Source organism: Nuphar pumila, chromosome 3, assembly GCF_984573655.1.
Source record: "Nuphar pumila chromosome 3, dmNupPumi1.hap1.1, whole genome shotgun sequence".
NCBI lineage: Eukaryota > Viridiplantae > Streptophyta > Magnoliopsida > Nymphaeales > Nymphaeaceae > Nuphar > Nuphar pumila.
Genome location: NC_143251.1, coordinates 23,608,002 through 23,627,411, shown reverse-complemented (window position 1 = coordinate 23,627,411; position 19,410 = coordinate 23,608,002). Strand labels below are relative to the sequence as shown.

The 19,410-nt window shown below is 32.8% G+C and overlaps 1 protein-coding gene across 1 annotated transcript in view; it reads right to left on the bottom strand.

The window, feature by feature from the left end:
- The window catches only part of LOC149842294 (putative glucose-6-phosphate 1-epimerase), a 33,542-nt gene extending 14,925 nt beyond the window's left edge, over positions 1–18,617 (bottom strand). Inside the window, exons 1-5 of the mRNA XM_089999049.1 lie at positions 18,302–18,617; positions 5,396–5,470; positions 4,869–4,925; positions 4,619–4,779; positions 4,304–4,438 (exon numbers count right to left, since the gene is read on the bottom strand). Coding sequence (XP_089855175.1) covers positions 4,304–4,438; positions 4,619–4,779; positions 4,869–4,925; positions 5,396–5,470; positions 18,302–18,394 — 521 coding nt within the window. The 5' untranslated portion in view covers positions 18,395–18,617. The remainder of the gene's footprint in view (positions 1–4,303; positions 4,439–4,618; positions 4,780–4,868; positions 4,926–5,395; positions 5,471–18,301) is intronic.
- Positions 18,618–19,410: the final 793 nt, after the last annotated feature.

The window sequence follows — 19,410 nt, the reverse complement described above, 5'->3', positions numbered from 1 at the left end:
ATGTGACATATACACATGAAAAATTTGAAGTTATGTTGATGTTTGCATAAATATGATCATGTGCATGTTTGGGTATTTATGCATGAATGGATCATAATATTGTGTTGCAAGCATGTTCGCATGGGTATGCAATTGGTTTCATGTGCATTCATGTTGTGTGATTGAATGTGCATTGTGGACATGTTTTAAAACAAAGTGTGTTGCATGTTCACTAAAACTTTGCAAAATATGTATAAATCACTTTGAAATGCTTTTGCAGTCATATGTGAACCACTGCGGCCGTGTAGGCCAGGAATCAGGTGCTCCCATGTTGATTTTAATTTATGCATTGCAAAATTTATTACTGAAAATTATTGGTTCTTTTAAATTAATTGCACTGTTATATTTTATGGGTCAGAGCCTGAAATAGGTTTTGCATTTTGATTTGCAAAAATGGTTCTTCTGATAAGAACTTAAATTTGTTTAAAAAGGTAAAAGAGACTGAACAACACAATTAATCTCTTCATTGATGTCTCTTCCACAGTGTGAGAATCTTAGATGATAGTTTTGGGTAAACCGTGAGGATACTAAAACTGTGTGTGCGATTGTACCCCTAAACCCGATATGGTGGTTCACCTCCCGACCACGATTTTAGGGAGATTTAATCATTGTGCCTGGGAGTGGTGTTGTTGACTCAGCTGTAGTTATTAGTATACCAAGAAAGTGGGGTCAGTGGATACTGATTTCTTTGATGTCCTGGCATTAGATGTTGATTTCTAATATTCCGATGGATGGTGTTGATTCCTGATATCGATCGATAAACAAGTGTAAAACTCAGTAATAAAATACAAATTTTGTGTTAAGCTACAACTGGGAACCTAACTTGAACTTCGAGAAATTTTGTGTTCATTTTGAATATCTGCGGGTTTAAAAAAAATATAAACTAAAATTGTGTGCATTTAATAGGAAGATGCATACAAAAGCAACTCTGATAAATAACTTAAATAAGTTATTCATGCATGTGCATTGAATCATGCATCTTTATAGTTCTGCATTAGTTCATGCATTCATGCTTATTCGGTTTCATATGATAATTGTCATTGCATGATACTTGTTTAAATGCTTTAATAGTAAATTGATTATAGAAATTGTTGTTGTGATATTCCTCTAACATTATTAATGAATTCGGGTTATGCTATTTCCTTTATGTTTGGATTTTTAAAGGAATTCGTACAAAAGACTTTGGTTATTACCCGTTTTCAAAAAAAATGTTTTACAGATCCACTTAGTGATGGTTTGACTTGCTAGATGAAGACTGCGAGCCTTGCGTTACATGTTTTGGGTTCTTGACATAGTGACTTCTTGTTATATATGATTTTATTATTTCAACTTATATGACATCTATTAAATTGATTAATAAAGTTGATTATTTTTCGTTGATTCAATGCACTATTTGTTGTGGTTTGGTATATTAAATTTGTGAGACCTCAAATCCTTGGGTTTGTTTCCACAATTGTTTTAAAAAAAATCTACTATTTTTACGAGGATTAGTTGGGGTTGTTACAATCTTGACTTACATGGGATTATTCACTAAAAAATCATGTCCTTATACTCTACAACAAAATGGACTGGCTGAAAGAAAGCATAAACATATTGGTGAGACTATTAGAACGCTTATATCAAGAAATGTTTCAAAAATGTTTTGGGCTGAAGCCGCACTTACGACGGTTTATTTGATAAGGATACCTTCGAAAACTATCGAAAACATTTCTTTCATTGAAAAATTATTTAAAACCTCCCGATTACAAGAGGTTGAGAATCTTTGGTTGTAAATGATTTGTCCTTACCGATAAAAATGATAAACTTTTCTTAAAATCTATTCCTTGTGTTTTCATAAGCTATGCTAAAAATAAAAAAGGGTATAGATGTTATAAAATTAAAAGAAACAAGCTATATGTCTCAAGAAATGTTACTTTTCTTGAAAACGAAAATGGATTTGGTAAAGATAAAATCCAAGAGCATTATGACTATTATTTTCTTTTTTACCTTGCCAACGAGCATGTGAGTTGTGATGACATTCATGATGTGCATGAGAGTGACAATGAGGACAATCATGATGCACATGAAAATGTGAATGAGGGTCTTGATAATATAAATCAACCTCATAATAAAATTCGAATTTATACTCGGCGTACCGAAAACCATCATCCGTGTGTTTTTAGAAAGATATTCTCAAAATCAAAATATAGATTCCTCTAGTGTTAGAAGATCCATGAGTATTTCAAAGGCTCCATGAGTATTTCAAAGCCTCCCAGTAGATTTGTATCTTATGATTCCTTTAAACCCAAATATAGAACATGTTCAATGGCTATACACTTGTACGTAGAACTTTCATCTTACCATGATGCTTAAAAATCATCAAGAATGGATTAGGGCAACCAATGATGAATTGAAAGCTTTAGAAAAGGCAAAAACATGACAAATTCAAACATTGCCTAAAGAGAAGAAAATTGTACAATGTAGATGGGTCTATAAGATTAAAACTAAAAGTAATGGAAGATTAGAAAGATATAAAGTTAAACTAGTAGCCAAAGGATATAGTAAAAAATATGGAATAGACTATGATGAGACATTTGCTCTAATCGCTCGAATGACTAATATTAAAACTTTTATTTCTATAGCATCAATTAAAACTGGTTATTTTTCAAATGAATGTGAAAAATGTCTTTCAAATGATAATCTTAATGAAAAAGTATACATGAATCCCCACTTGGATTAAGTTTAGCACATGAAAAAAATCCTTCAGTTACAAAAAACGTTGTATGGCCTAAAACAAACCCCCAAAGCTTGGTATGATTGATTCAGTAGTGTAATGACACAACTTGGTGTTAATTCTTGTTATACTGACACTGCATTGTTTGTTAAGTTTTCTAATGCACAAATGATGATATTATTTTTCTAGGTTAATGATATGATTATCATAGAAGGTGACAAACAGGGATTTAGTCATATCAAAAATGTGCTCAAAGTCAGTTTTGATATGACAAACCTTGGTCTTTTGTGGTACTTTCTTGGAATAGAAGTGACTTACTCACCTCGTGGTTGTTTGTTATCGCAGACTAAGTATGCAACAGCGATCAGCGAACGGTCAAAACTATCGGTTGAAAAACAAGTTGATACTCTAGAGATCATCAATGCAAAGATGAAGAAAGATGATGGAGAACCTCTGAAGGGTCCAACTTCATATAGACAAATGATTAGGGTTTTATCTTATGTCTTTATTACTCGTCATGATATTTCTCATGTTATTTATTTTGTTAGTCAATTTCAGCATGCACCCAGTACATACGAGTGTTCTAATGAGAATTATTAGATATATTAGAAATTCTATTAATTATAGATTATTTCTTTCATCCGTGTTCCCGTTAGAAGTTATTGCATATTCTGATTCTAATTGGAGAGGGAATGTGAATGATAAACGCTCAACCACTAGTTCTTATATTTTTGTAGGTGATTCTCTAATTTCATGGAGATGCAAGAAACAACAAAAGGTGTTTGTCTCTTCTACTGAAGCAAAGTATCATGTCATGGCAACAACTATTTTTAAATTAGTATGGTTGAGACAACTGTTAGAAAACTTGAGAGTTCACATTGCAGAACCCTCGAGATTATGTTGTGACAACAAGAGTGCAGTCTACATTGCAAGCAATCATATATTTCATGAAAGGACTAAACACGTTTAAATTGATTGTCACTACGTTCGTAAATAATTTCTGAAGAAGACCATCATGTTATCATGTTCCATCTGAGTATCAACTGACGGACTTCTTCACCAACGTGATCCCGTCACCTAGATTTCACTTCCTACTTAGCAAACTCTCGGTTGTACACCGTGAGTTTGAGGAGGGGTGTTAAGATTGTGAATATATATGTATTTGTATGTGTGTGTATCTAAATGGATGTAAATCGAACATTCCCTTAATTAAAAGTAAAGACAAGATTCTTTTTTATAAAATGTGCTTAAATTTATATATGTAAGCAATAAATAAAAATAGATCCAAACAGGACCCTATTCAGATTCAAATTTATTTAACAAACTCGAATAAATGTGTTCTGACCCAAACCTGTACCATTTACATCTCTAGCAGGCTCTACCACAGGCAGACCCGAGTCATGGCCCAGTCCATGTCCGGCCTGTATGTATATTCAGGGAATATGCAATGCTAGCCATAATGATGCAGCACATCAGATTCATGATTTAACAGCAAAACTTCTTATAGTAGGGAAGAGGCTACTCTTAGAACAATTGAAGTTTATCATGTACCTGATATCAGAAACAGAAAAATATGTATGATAAGCAAACGTAAATTGAAATGGCTTGACATCTGTATTTCTAATGCGCGAAGTCAACATCAGATCTCCTCCAGATCCCAAGGTAACCCTTAGACGAAACTCAAAGCTGCAAATGACAGCAAAACGCCATACTGAATAAGCCAAAATAGGAAAATATTAATTTGTGATGCATTTTAGCAGCCACTACCTTGAGTTTATGCAAAGCAAACACAAAAGTGATATGTCAAAATAGATTTACAATGCCACAAATAAATTATATATGATGTCCATTTCTGGATCCATGTACCTGTGGGGCCATATCTTTAGATCATCCTCAGACGGCTTGAGGATTAAGTCAATAAAGGCCTTACTGGAAGTACTTGTTGGAAATGGAGGTGGTTCAGTGTCAATGCTCCAAAACCTATTCCTAGCAAAGCCATGCTGCTCAAGAGATCCGTGACTACTGAACTGCATAAGGATAGAGAACACTGATGTTTATACAGCAGGAACAAGACTTAATGCAATAAAAAAACATCAATGGTCGGAATAACACATACTTGCGGAAAGCATATTGGTATTCCACCACGTATGGCCTTCGGGGGCTTAAAAATTGCCTGAATTTAAGCAAGCGGAACGACAAACCAGATACCTGATATTAGTCAATAAATACCTTTCTGGCACATGAACATGTCAACAGCTTGCCACCCAGAATAAGATATTGAACCATGAAAACTTATAAAAACACAGATTTCCATCATAACTTCATGAAGCATCATATGAGAAACTCCAATGAAGATTCATATGCCACCAAAGAATGTCAGCTAAAAACGAATAGCATCCAAAACCACCTATAGAGGATATGTATTTCAAAGATGGAAGAGACCAAGCATATTGGCCATGTAATTCTTACTTCTTTATAATGTATACAAACTAGTCCTCCCAACATTGTTATAGGCTTATTGGATCAATGAAGAAAGGTGGTTAAGTATTTCCTTTGAAACAGAAAATGTTCTTATCTATAAGGATGTCAACGTAAAAGCATACTCCTGCATAGAAAATGGAAAAAGGTACTGTTAACTAGTACCTTACTGCTCACAAATAGTAACTCTTCTCCATGATCATTTTTCCAAGAAGTAACTTGACCTCCATACAGATAAACCTGCAGAACATCAAAAGAATAATAGGAAGATGAAAAAACATCTTATCTGCAGCCTTATGATGAAAGCCAGTAAAAAAAACTGCATGAAAATCAATTCACATAAGCATTTCTATGGCCCAAAAAAACAGCAATAGGCAAAGTAAAAGACAAGATTTAAGATTTTTCTTAAGAGAAGGAAAATTTATTCATGTAAAACCAGCAAATACATAAAAGAATAAAAAGAGTAAAATACAAGGATGACAAGAAGTCATCCTTCTATGATAGAGTAAGGCTCAAAGATTTTAGCCAAGATGTGCGCATCTTGGGCCACAAGGCATATGCACACATGAAAACATCAGACATAATCAACTTATAAATAGAAGTTGCTATGGGAGAAATCTCCCTGAAGGTCCTATAATTCCTTTCCCTCCGTATGGTCCACCAAGCCAATAGGAGCCAAAACCTTGAAATAAACCTTCATCGCTTGTTATTCCTCGGCTTCACCGGACCCAATGGAAGTATAATAAAATAACGGAAAATACAAAAACAATGTCACTAAGGGTTTTACAAGATTACGATCACAAAAAGTACATAAGCACAAACCAATGCCATTAAGGGCTTACAAGATCGCAACACAATGTGCACAAGCACAAGTCCACTATATGACAAAACAATAACCATCAAGGGGCAACAACACAATAACCATCAAGGGGCAACAACACAAGCACTAAGTGCGTATAAAACATTAAAGAACTAAATAGAAAAACACAAAATATAAAAAATATTCATCTTTATTAAACATAAATGCTTAAGAAAAGCACTACATAACATGGGGACAAGAGGTCCCTTATATACACAAGGGAAGAGCCAAAGAGAGTTCCCATAGGGTCATTGGGAGCTCCCAACAGCTATAAATATAGCCGTTGGGATGCTTCCAACGACTCTTAAGAACAAAAAAACCTTAATATCCATGGTCTTTGGGATAAATACAATACAAAAATAAAAATAAAAGTAAAGAAAAATTTGTCCCTAGATGACAAAACCTATTACACAAAGAAAAGACAAAAATACCCCTAGAGGGTATTTACCTATTACAGTGATAAATAAATATATATATATATATATTACAATGATAAAAAATATATATATATATAATGTATTATATACATTATTCTTAACACCCCCTCAATCATACGGTAAGTTATACCGAAAGTTTGGAAATATAAAAAAGAATCAAAGGAGAGAATTCAAGTTTTCAAGAGTCTTCAAGGAAAATCTTCATTTTTATGGCATATCAGAGAATTTTGCAAATGCAAGTCTTCAAATGTCTTTATTGGCGATCATCGTCAAAGGCCTTCATCGGCTATCTTCATGATGCATCGAAGGTATTCCTTTTTCAATCCATCGCATCTTTAAGAACCTGTAAAGAATGAACAAATCAAAAGGTTCCAAGTACACAAGAAAAATATCTTAAACCAATAGTTACAAAGTTTTAAAACCAATATATTTTAAAACAAGAATAGAATTTTCAAACAAAATAGTAATAATTTTAGAAACATTAGATAAACATTAAGACAAGAGGAGTATTCCTCAATACAACAACTACGCCTTCATCCCAAAACAATTGGGGTCGGCGATATGAACCAAAAAAGAAAATCATTCTGGGTCTTCCACATGAATCCTTCTCCTCCAATCATTTTTATCCAATGCCATGTCCTCGGTGAGGTTCAAAGCATTCATATCATTTCCTATCATCTTCATCCAAGTCTTCTTAGGCCTACCCCGACCTCTTTTAACTAATATATTTTCTCATTTCTCCATCCTTCTAACTGGAGCATCATTAGGCCTTCGCCGAATATGTTCAAACCACCGTAAATGATTCTCTCTCATCTTATTTTCAATGGATGTAACGCCTACCTTCTTACGTATCTCCTCATTTCGAATCTTATCTTTTATTATATTTCCACACATCCATCTAAGCATACGCATCTCAGCTACACTCATGTTTTGAATATGATGTCTCTTGGCAGCCCAACATTCCGTACCATATAGTAAAGCGGGCCTAATTGTCGTCCTATAAAACTTTTTCTTCAACCGCAATGGCATTCTACGATCGCACAACACTCCAGTTGCACTTTTCCATTTCATTCACCCAACCTTTATCCTATGATTTACATCTCCATCAGTTTCTCCATACAATCCCAAATATTTGAAACAGTCATCCACCGGTATTTCTTGCTCACCAAGCTTCACTACACTCCCATCACTACTTCGTTGCTTACTAAACCGACAATCCATATATTTTGTCTTACTCTTAACTTAAAACCTCTTGCTTCCAATGTCTGTCTCCATAATTCTAACTTAGCATTAACCCCAGACTCATCAATCAAAACAATATCATCAGCAAACAACATACACCACGGCACATTTTCTTGAATTGATCTCGTAAGCTCATCCATCACTATAGCAAATAGGAACAGATCCTTGATGTAACCCAACTGTTATAGGAAAATTGGTTGGCACCCCTCCACAAGTGCGGACATTGGTTACTACTCCTTCGTACATATCTTTAATTATACTAATGTACTTGAGAGAAACACCTTTCTTCATCATTGTCCACCAGAGAACATCCCTAGGTACTCTATCGTATGCTTTCTCCAAAATCAATAAAAACCATATGCAAATCTTTGTTCCTCTCTCTATATCTCTCAATAAGTTGTCTAAGAAGATGTATAGCTTCCACAGTTGATCTTCCAAGCATAAAACCAAATTGATTCTCCGATATCATGAGAACCTTCCTCAACCTATTCTCAAACACACTCTACCAAAGTTTCATAGTATGACTCATGAGTTTTATACCACGATAGTTTGTGCAATCTTGTATATCACCCATATTCTTATATAGAGGCACCAAAGTACTCTTCCTCCACTCATAAGACATCTTATTTGTCCGCCAAATCTTGTTAAAAAGATTTGTCAACCATTCTAAACCTTTCTCACCCAAGTATTTCCAAGCCTTGATAGGTATACCATCTGGGCCAACTGTCCTTCTTGATTTCATTTTCTTCAAAGCCTCTGCAATTTCTTTCTTTTGAATCTTGCGCATGAAGTCATGATTCATCTCATGAAAAGGAAATGAGAAGTCTCCAAGATCCTGAGCATGACTTCCATTAAATAGCTTATCAAAATAATCTTTCCATCTCTCCTTAATTTCCTCATCTTTGACTAAACCCCTTGTGTTTCATCTTTGATACATCTAACCATACCCAGATCCCTCGATTTCCTATCTCTCATCTTTGCAAGCCTATAAATATCCTTATCGCCCTCTTTGGTATCCAACTTTTTATAAAATCATAATCATAAAATCAACATATTTTTCAAAAAAACATAACATTGATCATAAGAAAATTTAATCATTAAAGGACATATGATTCATCCAGAAGAGATAAACAATTATGCATAAATAATATCCTAAGCATTTCAATCATGCATATAATAAAAAAAGAGGTTTAAAAAAAGAGCTAATTAACTCCATGTATACAATAATGTGAACAAGATAATCAAATATGAAACACAGATATATATCCAACATGCAATTAAAGCATATTTATTGCACATAAGACGACAATAAAAAATAGTTATTTTTATCAATAAAATGCACACAAAATGCATGATTTTAATGTAAATAATCAAATAGCTTTCAATTACGAACAAAAGTGTTCACCAATATCAAGTGGACAACACACAAGTGTTTTCGTAAGAAACACACTCTCAACACCCACAAAGGGGCACACACAAGAAGGCTCACAATATAAAAAAATAAGATTTTGTTAAACATCACAAGTATGAAAAAAATGCTTGAAATTTTTATCCATAAACATCTTCCGTAGGAAAAATAAGTAGTAAAAGATTAGCAATTTGAAGGAGAGATTTAAAAACCCACATAACAAAGAGAACGATAATTGCAAATCAACACTAATTTGCAAAAAAATATAAAGAGATTTAAATTCTCACAAATATCAAGAAGTGATATTTTAAAATTTCAATAATAGTTTGACCATCACAAGCAATCACCTCACTAGGCCTCCAAACTTCAAACGTCATAATCATCATGTTCCTAAAGGACCAAAGACACACACGAACGTGTGTATGGACATCTCTTGTCTATATATAATGACACTTAAATACAAGTGTATCAGCGACTAGAACAAGAGCATAATGCCAACAATGAGCTAAAATCATACACGAAGGTGTGAATAAACATCTCTTGTTTACATATAATGACACTCAAAAATCAAGTGTATCAACGACTAGATCAAGAGTATAACAATGATGGGCTAAAATCACACACGAAGGTGTAAATAAACATCTCTTGTCTACATATATGACACTAAAAAATCAAGTGTATCAGTGACCAGATCAAGAATATAATGCCAACAATGTGCTAAAAACACACAAGAAGGTATGAATAAACATCTTTTATCTATTAAGATTAATGTAATATAAGTATATATATATAATATAATAATATATATTATATATTGTAAATATATATAATATATACGAGAGTAAGTCAAACTAGCTTGACCAACTCCCAACAGCTAGAATTCTAGTTGTTGCGAGCTCTCTCCCATGCTTTTATGAGAGAGGTCTTCCCCGCTTTATTTCTTTTTTTCTCCCCTTCTCTCCTCTACCTTTCTCTATAAATATGGGTGGGTGGATGCCTTTATAAAGTGAGAGAGTGATGGGTAGTATTGGAAATCTCCATTTGATTGTCTACAATTGCTTCATAATAGACTTATGATTTAGCTCTAACATAGTCATTTATGTTCTTGTCTCTTTAATGAGATTTATTGATCTTTTGTAATGTGATGTGCTTAGTGCACTTGGTTCTCATTAGTGGATTTATGATCCTCTGAAGGATTCTCAAATTTTATAATTCCACCACCTCTAATGAAGAGTATTTATATTGAGCATCACTCGTTATTTGCTTATTCAAGATTGTGAAAATTGTCATAAGACATCTTGTATTGCATATAATTGTATCCATTGACATATTGTTGTGCATATGGTTGTACTAATTTTTATATTGAAGTTCTTAACTTTTTTTTGGATTTGATTTGAAAATTGTCTTTTCAAATCGAACATTTGATATGAACTCACCTATTTTGAAATTGAACTATGTGAGTATGTATTGCCTTTTTATGGTATTTTGATTTGTCTATCATAAATTTTTATATGATGCATCATTCATTGAGGTGAGTGATGTGTGCACCTCAAATCATCTTATCAATCTGTAATTATCAAAGTTTATGTATGTCATGTTGACACCAGTCTTGGATCTGATTGATAGTTGATTGGCCTCTGAATCCATATATGCTTTTGTTGATTCATAGATGTTTGTTGGGGTGAGTTGTGTGCACCTCATTTTATGTCAGTTTAGATTGTCAACTTGTGGTTTGACTCTAACTGACAGTTGTTTGATCTCTGGATTTGAGTGTGGTGTTTCACCCAATTGTTGCATGGTCATTATTATGGATGCGTATAACTTTGTTTATATGTGATGGCTATCTATTTTTTAAACCATGGTGTGTTGAAAGATTGTTAAAATTGATATTCTTATTGATGACATTAGTGTATTTTCATTACAAGCCTTCTTATCTCGAGTGTCTTCTCCTTTTTATGCCTCTTATCTAAGTGTTATTGTATGTAGACAAGAGATGTTTGTTCACACATTTGTGTGTGTGTTTAGTCATTTGTTGGCATTGAGATTATACTCTTGATCTAATCGCTGATACACTTAATTTTTTAGTGTCATTATATGTAAACAAAAGGTATTTATTCACACCTTCGTGTATGTTTTTAGCTTATTGTTGGCATTATACTCTTGATCTAGACGCTTATACACTTGATTTTTGAGTGTCATTATATGTAAACAAGATATGTTTATTCACACCTTCATGTGTGATTTTAGCTCATTATTGGCATTATACTCTTGATCTAGTCGCTAATACACTTGATTTTTTAGTGTCATTATATGTAGACAAGAGATATTCACACCTTCGTCTGTGATTTTAGCCCATTGTTGGCATTATACTCTTGATCTAGTTGTTGATACACTTGATTTTTTAGTATCATTATATATAGACAAGAGATGTTTATTCACACCTTCGTATGTGATTTTACCCCTTTGTTGGCATTATGCACTTGTTCTAGTCGTCGATACACTTGATGTTTCAGGTTTGGAGGCCTAGGAGGTGATTCCTTGTGGTGGTCAAACTAGTATTTTAATTTGCAAAATTCATTCATTATGATGAGTGAGATTTTTTAAATCTCTTCATAATTTTTCCTAAACTCATTTGCTCTTTTATGAAAAATGGTTGTTGAAATATTTTCATACATTTTGCATTATGCTTTAGTTGCATGAGATATTCCATGATTGATTGTCTTGCATAATTTATATAAGTTTATGCTTTTTCAAGCATATATTCATTAAAGAATATATTTTTTACTTGTTTGTGTTGTCCTTTGTTGGCTGCCCATAGTGGCTATTGTGTGCATTTGATTGCTCTTGAGTGCTTGGGCACTTCAATTGTATTTGTGTAAATCTTCATTGATTCCTTTTCTTCTTTTTTTGCTTATTTCTAAGCCTATGTTTTTGAAAGATTGTTTATTGATTATTGGTCCATATGTGACTTCTTCATTGGTTCTAAATTATTGCATAGTTCATTCATATATGCATTAGTTGTTGATTTAAATATTGCTTCTAATTGATTTATGCCCATTTATATCTTCCACTATGTAAAGATGATTTGTTATTGAGTTATTCCTTCATCGTACTAATAATGATGAAAATCTATGATTGTTATAAATCAATGTTTTTTGTGGTAAATATATATATGTGCATGATTTTTATTGTTTGCATATCTCTTAATATTATTCTATTATGGTTGAGTTTGTCAATGACTATCATGTTTGTAGTTAATGACTGTTCAAAATTCTTACTTTTAAGTGATTTTGAAAAAATATTAAATTGACTTATTTTGTACGTATCATATGTTTGTGTGCTTGACCATCCTCTCTCCATAATATATATAGTTATTTATTTTTAGATTGCTCTTTTTTTGCTCTCTTTACAGGTTCTTCAAGTATTGTTGGTATGATTGATTCTAAAGACATTTCGAGAATATTAAGGATTGATGATATTAAAGATCTTTTATGTAATAGAGCATATGATTGAGCACCCCTTGAAGAGGCGCCAAATGGAAGAACTTCATGAAGTCTACGAAGACATCTTGTGTAATGGGTTTCTTCTTTTGTAATTTCAAACTTACAGTAAGACATTGTAAGTTTGAGAGGGGGGTTAAGATTAATATAATATAAGTATATATATATATATATAATTTAATATATACTATAATAATATATATTATATATATTGTAAACATATACAATATATATATGGGAGTCAAGTAAAACTAGCTTTGACTTGCTTCCAACAGCTAGAGTTTGGGAGCTAGTCAAACTAGCTTGACTAACTCTCAACGGCTAGAATTCTAGCCGTTGAGAGCTCTCTCTCATGCTTTTATGAGAGATGTTTTCTCCTCTTTATTTTTTTTCTTCTGCCCTTCTCTCCTCTACATTTCTCTATAAATATGGGTAGGTGTGTGCCTTTGTAAAGTGAGATAATGATGAGTAGTATTAGGGTTGTGTATTATTTTTTCTTTGAGTGCATTGTAGCGAGGCTTGAATGTAATTTTATTTTGTATTTATTTTAATATCCATTATGAATAAAATTATTTATTTACATTTTGATATGTGTCTTTTAATTCAAGTTTGTTGTTTAAATGCATAATGTTTTGAATCTTAAAGATCATCATGGAGTGCATTGGAATCCGCATCATTTTGTGACATTGTCTACATATAATGACACTAAAAAATCAAGTGTATCAGCGATTACATCAAGAGTATAATCACAATGTCAACAATGGACTAAAAACACATACGAAAGTGTAAACAAACATCTCTTGTCTACATGTAATGATACTTAGATAAGAGGCATAACAGGAGGAAACACAAAATGTAAGAGAGCTTGTAATAAAAACAAACTAATGTCATCAATTTGTACAAACTTTCGAAACACCACGGTTTCAAAAATAGATAGTCATCACAAATAAACATAATTATGAGAATCCAACATAGTAATGGTCAAACAACAAACGAGTTATACAACACACTCAGATCCAGAGATCAAACAACTGTCAATTAGAGCCAAACCATAAGTTGACAATCTAAACTGACATAAAACGAGGTGCACACAACTCACCCCAACACCATCTCTGGATCAAAAAATAACAAGGTCAAGAAAAATGATGCATCATATCAAATTATGTGATGGACACAACAAAGGACATAAGAAGGCAATAAATTCTCACATAAATCATTTTCCAAACAAGTGAGTTCAAAATTTAAAATATAACTTATTTAAAAAAACAAAGTTTCAAATCAAATCCAATAACGGTAGATGAAAAACTTGGACTGAATATAGTGCAATTATATGTAGATGCAATCATAAGCATCATTAATATAAACAAGCTATATAAAGAGACAGCTCAATCTAGATTATAAATCTACTATGAGACAATCAATGCCACTAAAGAGGGTCAAAACATATATAGAGATTTTCAAATAACTATATAAAAAACCAAGTGCGTACACAAGTACAATTAATCATGGATTCTCACAGAGAGATCAAAAGAACTCATGTATATGTAATAATCTAAATAACTTAAAGCCACATATCTTATACAAAAGACGTGCATAGGAACAAATTTAAGCATATATGCAAGTGATAGATTTAAGATACTAAGGGCACAATATAAAATTTTATATTTTATAAATAACAAGTATGCAACGAATCAAGAATCTTTAATCAAGAACACACATGTCCACCAAAGATCTAATTGGACAAACATGTCCATCAATAATGGACAAGTACTAAAGTGAATCATGAGAGAAACAACATAACTCCCATAAAAACACAGAATTTTCTCATGATTCTCAACTTAATATTTTATTAAAAACTAAGTATGTAACACAATATTTAAATCAAATGCAAAGCATGTAAAATAATGTCATGATACTAATAACATAATCATAAGTACCACAAAAAATATCAACAATATAAACACCTAATATCATAACTATTGTCTCACAAAAGACTCGTAAAGGACATTTATTAAAGTGAATGACTTTCCATATGAAATTATGCTCAATATCTTATGCACGAACAAACAATCTTATTCATCATGTAAGGCAATCATAAGTGCATAAGGATCAAATATCAATAAAAATTATTTTATAAGCTAAATCATAATTTTTAACACTTGATATGCTACTTTTAATATACCAAGAGTAAAGAGAAATATTAAACACAAGTTCAATCAAAATTTCATAAAATTATACTTGTGAAATACACATAACATCATTATTTTGAAATATCTCAAATTATTTTAAAATCTATAACAATTTATCAAAAAGAACAAAACCAAGTTCAGTAATAAGAACATGATTTAACATTTATAATCATGACTTGTTCAAATAAAACATCTAAATGCCAACAATACATGCTCAAGCATACACGATTGTATACATATATATCAAATAAAGCAACTTTCAAAAAATTAAGATTCAAAGATGATTTCAAAACATACATATATCTAATTTCTCAAAAATAAAAAAAATAAGTCTTATAAGATATTTAATAAAAAACAAGTCCAATGATGATTAAAAAACTATTTAAAGAGATTTTTTTGTTTTAATAATAATAACAAATATATATATATAACGATAAAGAAAATAAGTGTTTTCTAATGCATGGAATAGATAACACAAGAAATACTTAAAGATATAAGATACATACCGGGTCTATATTTCCATTGAATCCAAGCCACGCAACGATCATGAATTCTTCACGAAGAACAAACTCGAACCAAAGAATCCCAAGACCCAAAAGCGGCAAAATGTCAAGAAGAATTTCTTGGCTCGGATACCATGTAATGAAATAGTGAAAAATACAAAAACAATGCCAGTGAAAAATACAAAAGCAATGTCACTAAGGGTTTTACAAGATTACGATCACAAAAGTGCATAAGCACAAACTAATGTCATTAAGGGCTTGCAAGATCACAACACAATGTGCACAAGCACAAGTCCACTATATGACAAAACAATAGCCATCAAGGGGGCAACAACACAAACACTAAGTGCATATAAAACATTAAGGAACTAAATAGAAAAACACAAAATGTAAAAAATATTCATTTTTATTGAGCATAAATGCTTAAAAGAAGCATTACAAAACATTGGGACAAGAGGTCCCTTATATACACAAAGGAAGAGCCAAAAGGGAGCTCCCATAGAGTCATTGGGAGCTCCCATAGAGTCGTTGGGAGCTCCCAACAACTCTTAAGAGAAAAAAAAACCTTAATATCCTTGGTCTTTGGGATAAAGACAATATAAAAATAAAAATAAAGGAAAAAGAAAAATTTGTCTCTAGAGGACAGAACCTATTACACAAGGAAAAAGATGAAAATACCCCTAGAGGGTATTTACCTATTACAGTGATATATATAACGTATATATACATTATATATACATTATATACATACATCTTAACAAGAAGTTCCTTTAATTGTCTTTAAGCAAATGAACTTAAGGTCTAGCTGAAATGGTACAATCTGTTTACAAGCTCAACCCCTTACAAGTTAAGATGTACGGTCTAAGGTTTGCAAATGAAAACTCCAAATTGTAAAAGAAACAGAACTCCCCTAGTTAAATAAAAATGGTTGTAATGGAACCTCTAAATCTAAAGTATAGAAGATGAGGCCGTAAAATGGATCTAGAAAGACAATTATGATATTAAAAGATTTTATCAAGAAACTACCAAAGAAGGACAAACTAAAGTCCGTAACCGTCAACTATCCCTCCCTCCCCATATGGCCTCCAAACCTATATAATGGGCTACGTAAATCGCATATGTGGCTAACCAAAACAGTGACCAAACTGAATTTGCATGATCCAGTTAAAATTTGTCAACCATTGTGCACTACATAACTTCCATGAAAATTGACCTAGAAATACAGCTTTCTTTTGGACAATTTTTCAGAAACACACAACTTAGGCATCATAGAGAATTCCTTCTAAAAAACAACCAAATGCACAACAAGACCAATAGACTAGTCTGCATAAAGAAATATGATTCAAGGATAAAAATATAGAAACTAAATTTAACACAAAATGCATGTTTTTTGGAAACACAAAAAACAAAAAAGAAAGATTAAATCAATAAAGATGGAAAACAGAGGTGCAATCTTGCAATTCAAGCACATTCCAGCATATCAACCACAACAATTTCAAGCAAAACAAGATAAGATATCAATGATGATGATGATGATGATGATTACTTTTTTCGGTCCAATGGACTCAGCCTACAGTTTCTATAACAAGTAAAAAATAAACACTTAAACCAATGTTGTTTGTATCGTACAATACATATCGTTACTTTTTACAAAAATGATACAACACAGGCCCATAGAATCATATTCTTTTCTTTTCGGGTTTTAAAGATCTCTTGAGATCTGATTCTCTTATTTGTGTAGAGGCCATTAGAGAGGTATCCACGGACCCTAGGAGTCATGAGAGTTGGGGGCCGATCCGTGCACAAGGGAGAGGGATTTTGCGATTTCATCAAGAGTGTATTTTTACCATTTTTTCACTCAATAAAGTGGGTTAAGGTAAAAAAAACCTTATTCTTTACTTTTTATTGAGCTTTTTGGGGGAAGATGGCATCAAATGATCCGGCATGGCAATGGGGCACTCGAGTAATGAGTGAAAACCAATTTTATGGTTGCATTTTGTGCATTTCATCATTGTTTCCTTTGTTATGATTTTTTAGAATTTTTGCTAGTTTTCTGATTTTTTTAGAATTTAATTTTTTTTTTCAAAATTTACACTCTTTTACGATACTTATCTTATTTTGGGCCCGACTAATATGGGTTAAGATACGATACTTACAACTTACAGCCTTGACTTAAACAAATCATCGGTTCAAAAATGCAAATATCGAAAAATAAACCTTAGTACAAGTGGACCAAGAAATAGGAGCCATAGATACCGCTCACAAGGATCTTACCTACAAGAGAGGTCGATCAACTCGTTCTCCCAAATCAAGTTTTGTGAATATGACTATAAAACTATGAGACAATAATAACTTTTGCACCAGCCTAATTTCAAGTCATGTCATAAATATCAAGATATTTACATTTGAAGGAAGCGATCAAACAAAGGTCCATTATAAGATACTTTTATTGCAAAAGCAGAATGATAATGATGTTCTGCTAAGTACTGAAAACAGATCGAGAAGTTTTTTCTAGTTATATATGCAGGAACTCAAGCTCTCTAGCACGTGGCATCACATCTTTACTAAAACAAGCCAACCGCAATCCAATAATGCATGCGAATATAGCTACAGACACGAAATATCTAAGAGGTCTAACACCTCCTGATCTGATACAAGAATGCAAGATAATTCAAGATCCTATGGCATCATACCAAATGCATATCAGAAAACAGGAAGAAAAAAAAGCAGAACGCAACAAATTCCCAAAAAATCGCTCTTATACTTAATGGATCAGCAACCAAACGCATCAGAAATGAAATACCTCGACTTGAGAGGGTTTTAAACGATCGATCCAAACACCGATCGGCGCCAGATGTTTAGGGTATCGATCAAAGGGAAATAATCGCTAAAAAAAGAAAGAGCAAAGATCAGAACAATTCGACGGTCCGTACCTCGGCGGAACTGCCGCGAACTTCCCTCAGGACGACCTTGTCGAGTCCATTGACACCCTTGCAGAGCTCGACGAAGGGCTTCTGCTCCGACATGGTTCACTGCGGAACGACGACGGAGGACTGGACCATCTCACATTCAGCCTCTAACCCTAACCCTAATTCCCTGAGAGTTCTGATGAAGAAGGGAAGAGGGAGCGGATGAGGAAAAGGGAGAGAACTCGTCCAATTGTTTGAAGACGAACCGTGGCAGGGGGGTTCTTGGTCTTATGGAGACACAGTTGGATAGGCGCACTCGTGGAGCGAGAAATACGTAGCATGGTTTTTATACCCTTTTTTCTTCTTAATTTCTTCATCTCTAATAGGAAAGATCGCATGCATTAATTGCTCATTTTAGTGACTGTGCCTTGCGTCTTAGACCGTCGATCTTGGAAAATCAACATCTTCGGTTTTACGGTGACTGGTGAGAAGTTGCCGACATATGTGGACCCCTGGATTTTCCTAGGGAAAATGTCTACTAAAGGACCTACCTTTACCTATAATTTCAAGTAGGATATCAATTTTCTAAAATTTCTCATACAATCCCCACTTTTTCAAGAAACTCTCAAACAAGGGTTGGGGTTAACTTTATCCATTAAACTCAGGTTAGATGTAATGAAGCTTAAACAATGCTGTTAAAATGGAATTGAATCAGCTAATTGATTCCATTTGAATTGACACCTCCGGATTTAATTTAGAATCCACTTTAATTGGTTTTGTTACTTTTTTTTTTTTTGAACAATGATGTTAATAGCACTAATTTTTGGCACAATACCATATTTGGCCTAAACTAGATAAAAATATGATAAGCATGACCAATTTTACTTTTTTCTTGGCAGTTTTATTCTTTTATCGCTTGAAAAATCAGGTGTCTTAATCAAAATCATGTTACCGGGTTTCATAGTGACAAATATGGCGAGATTTATGAAAATCTCTCGATAATATTGCGAGAAATTGCCTTAAAGTTTAAAACGGCAATTTCTTGCAAGATTTTTAAAATATTGTGAGATTTATGAAAAAACATAAATACTACGATTTATGTTTTAAACGGCTATTTATCATGAAAAAATCAT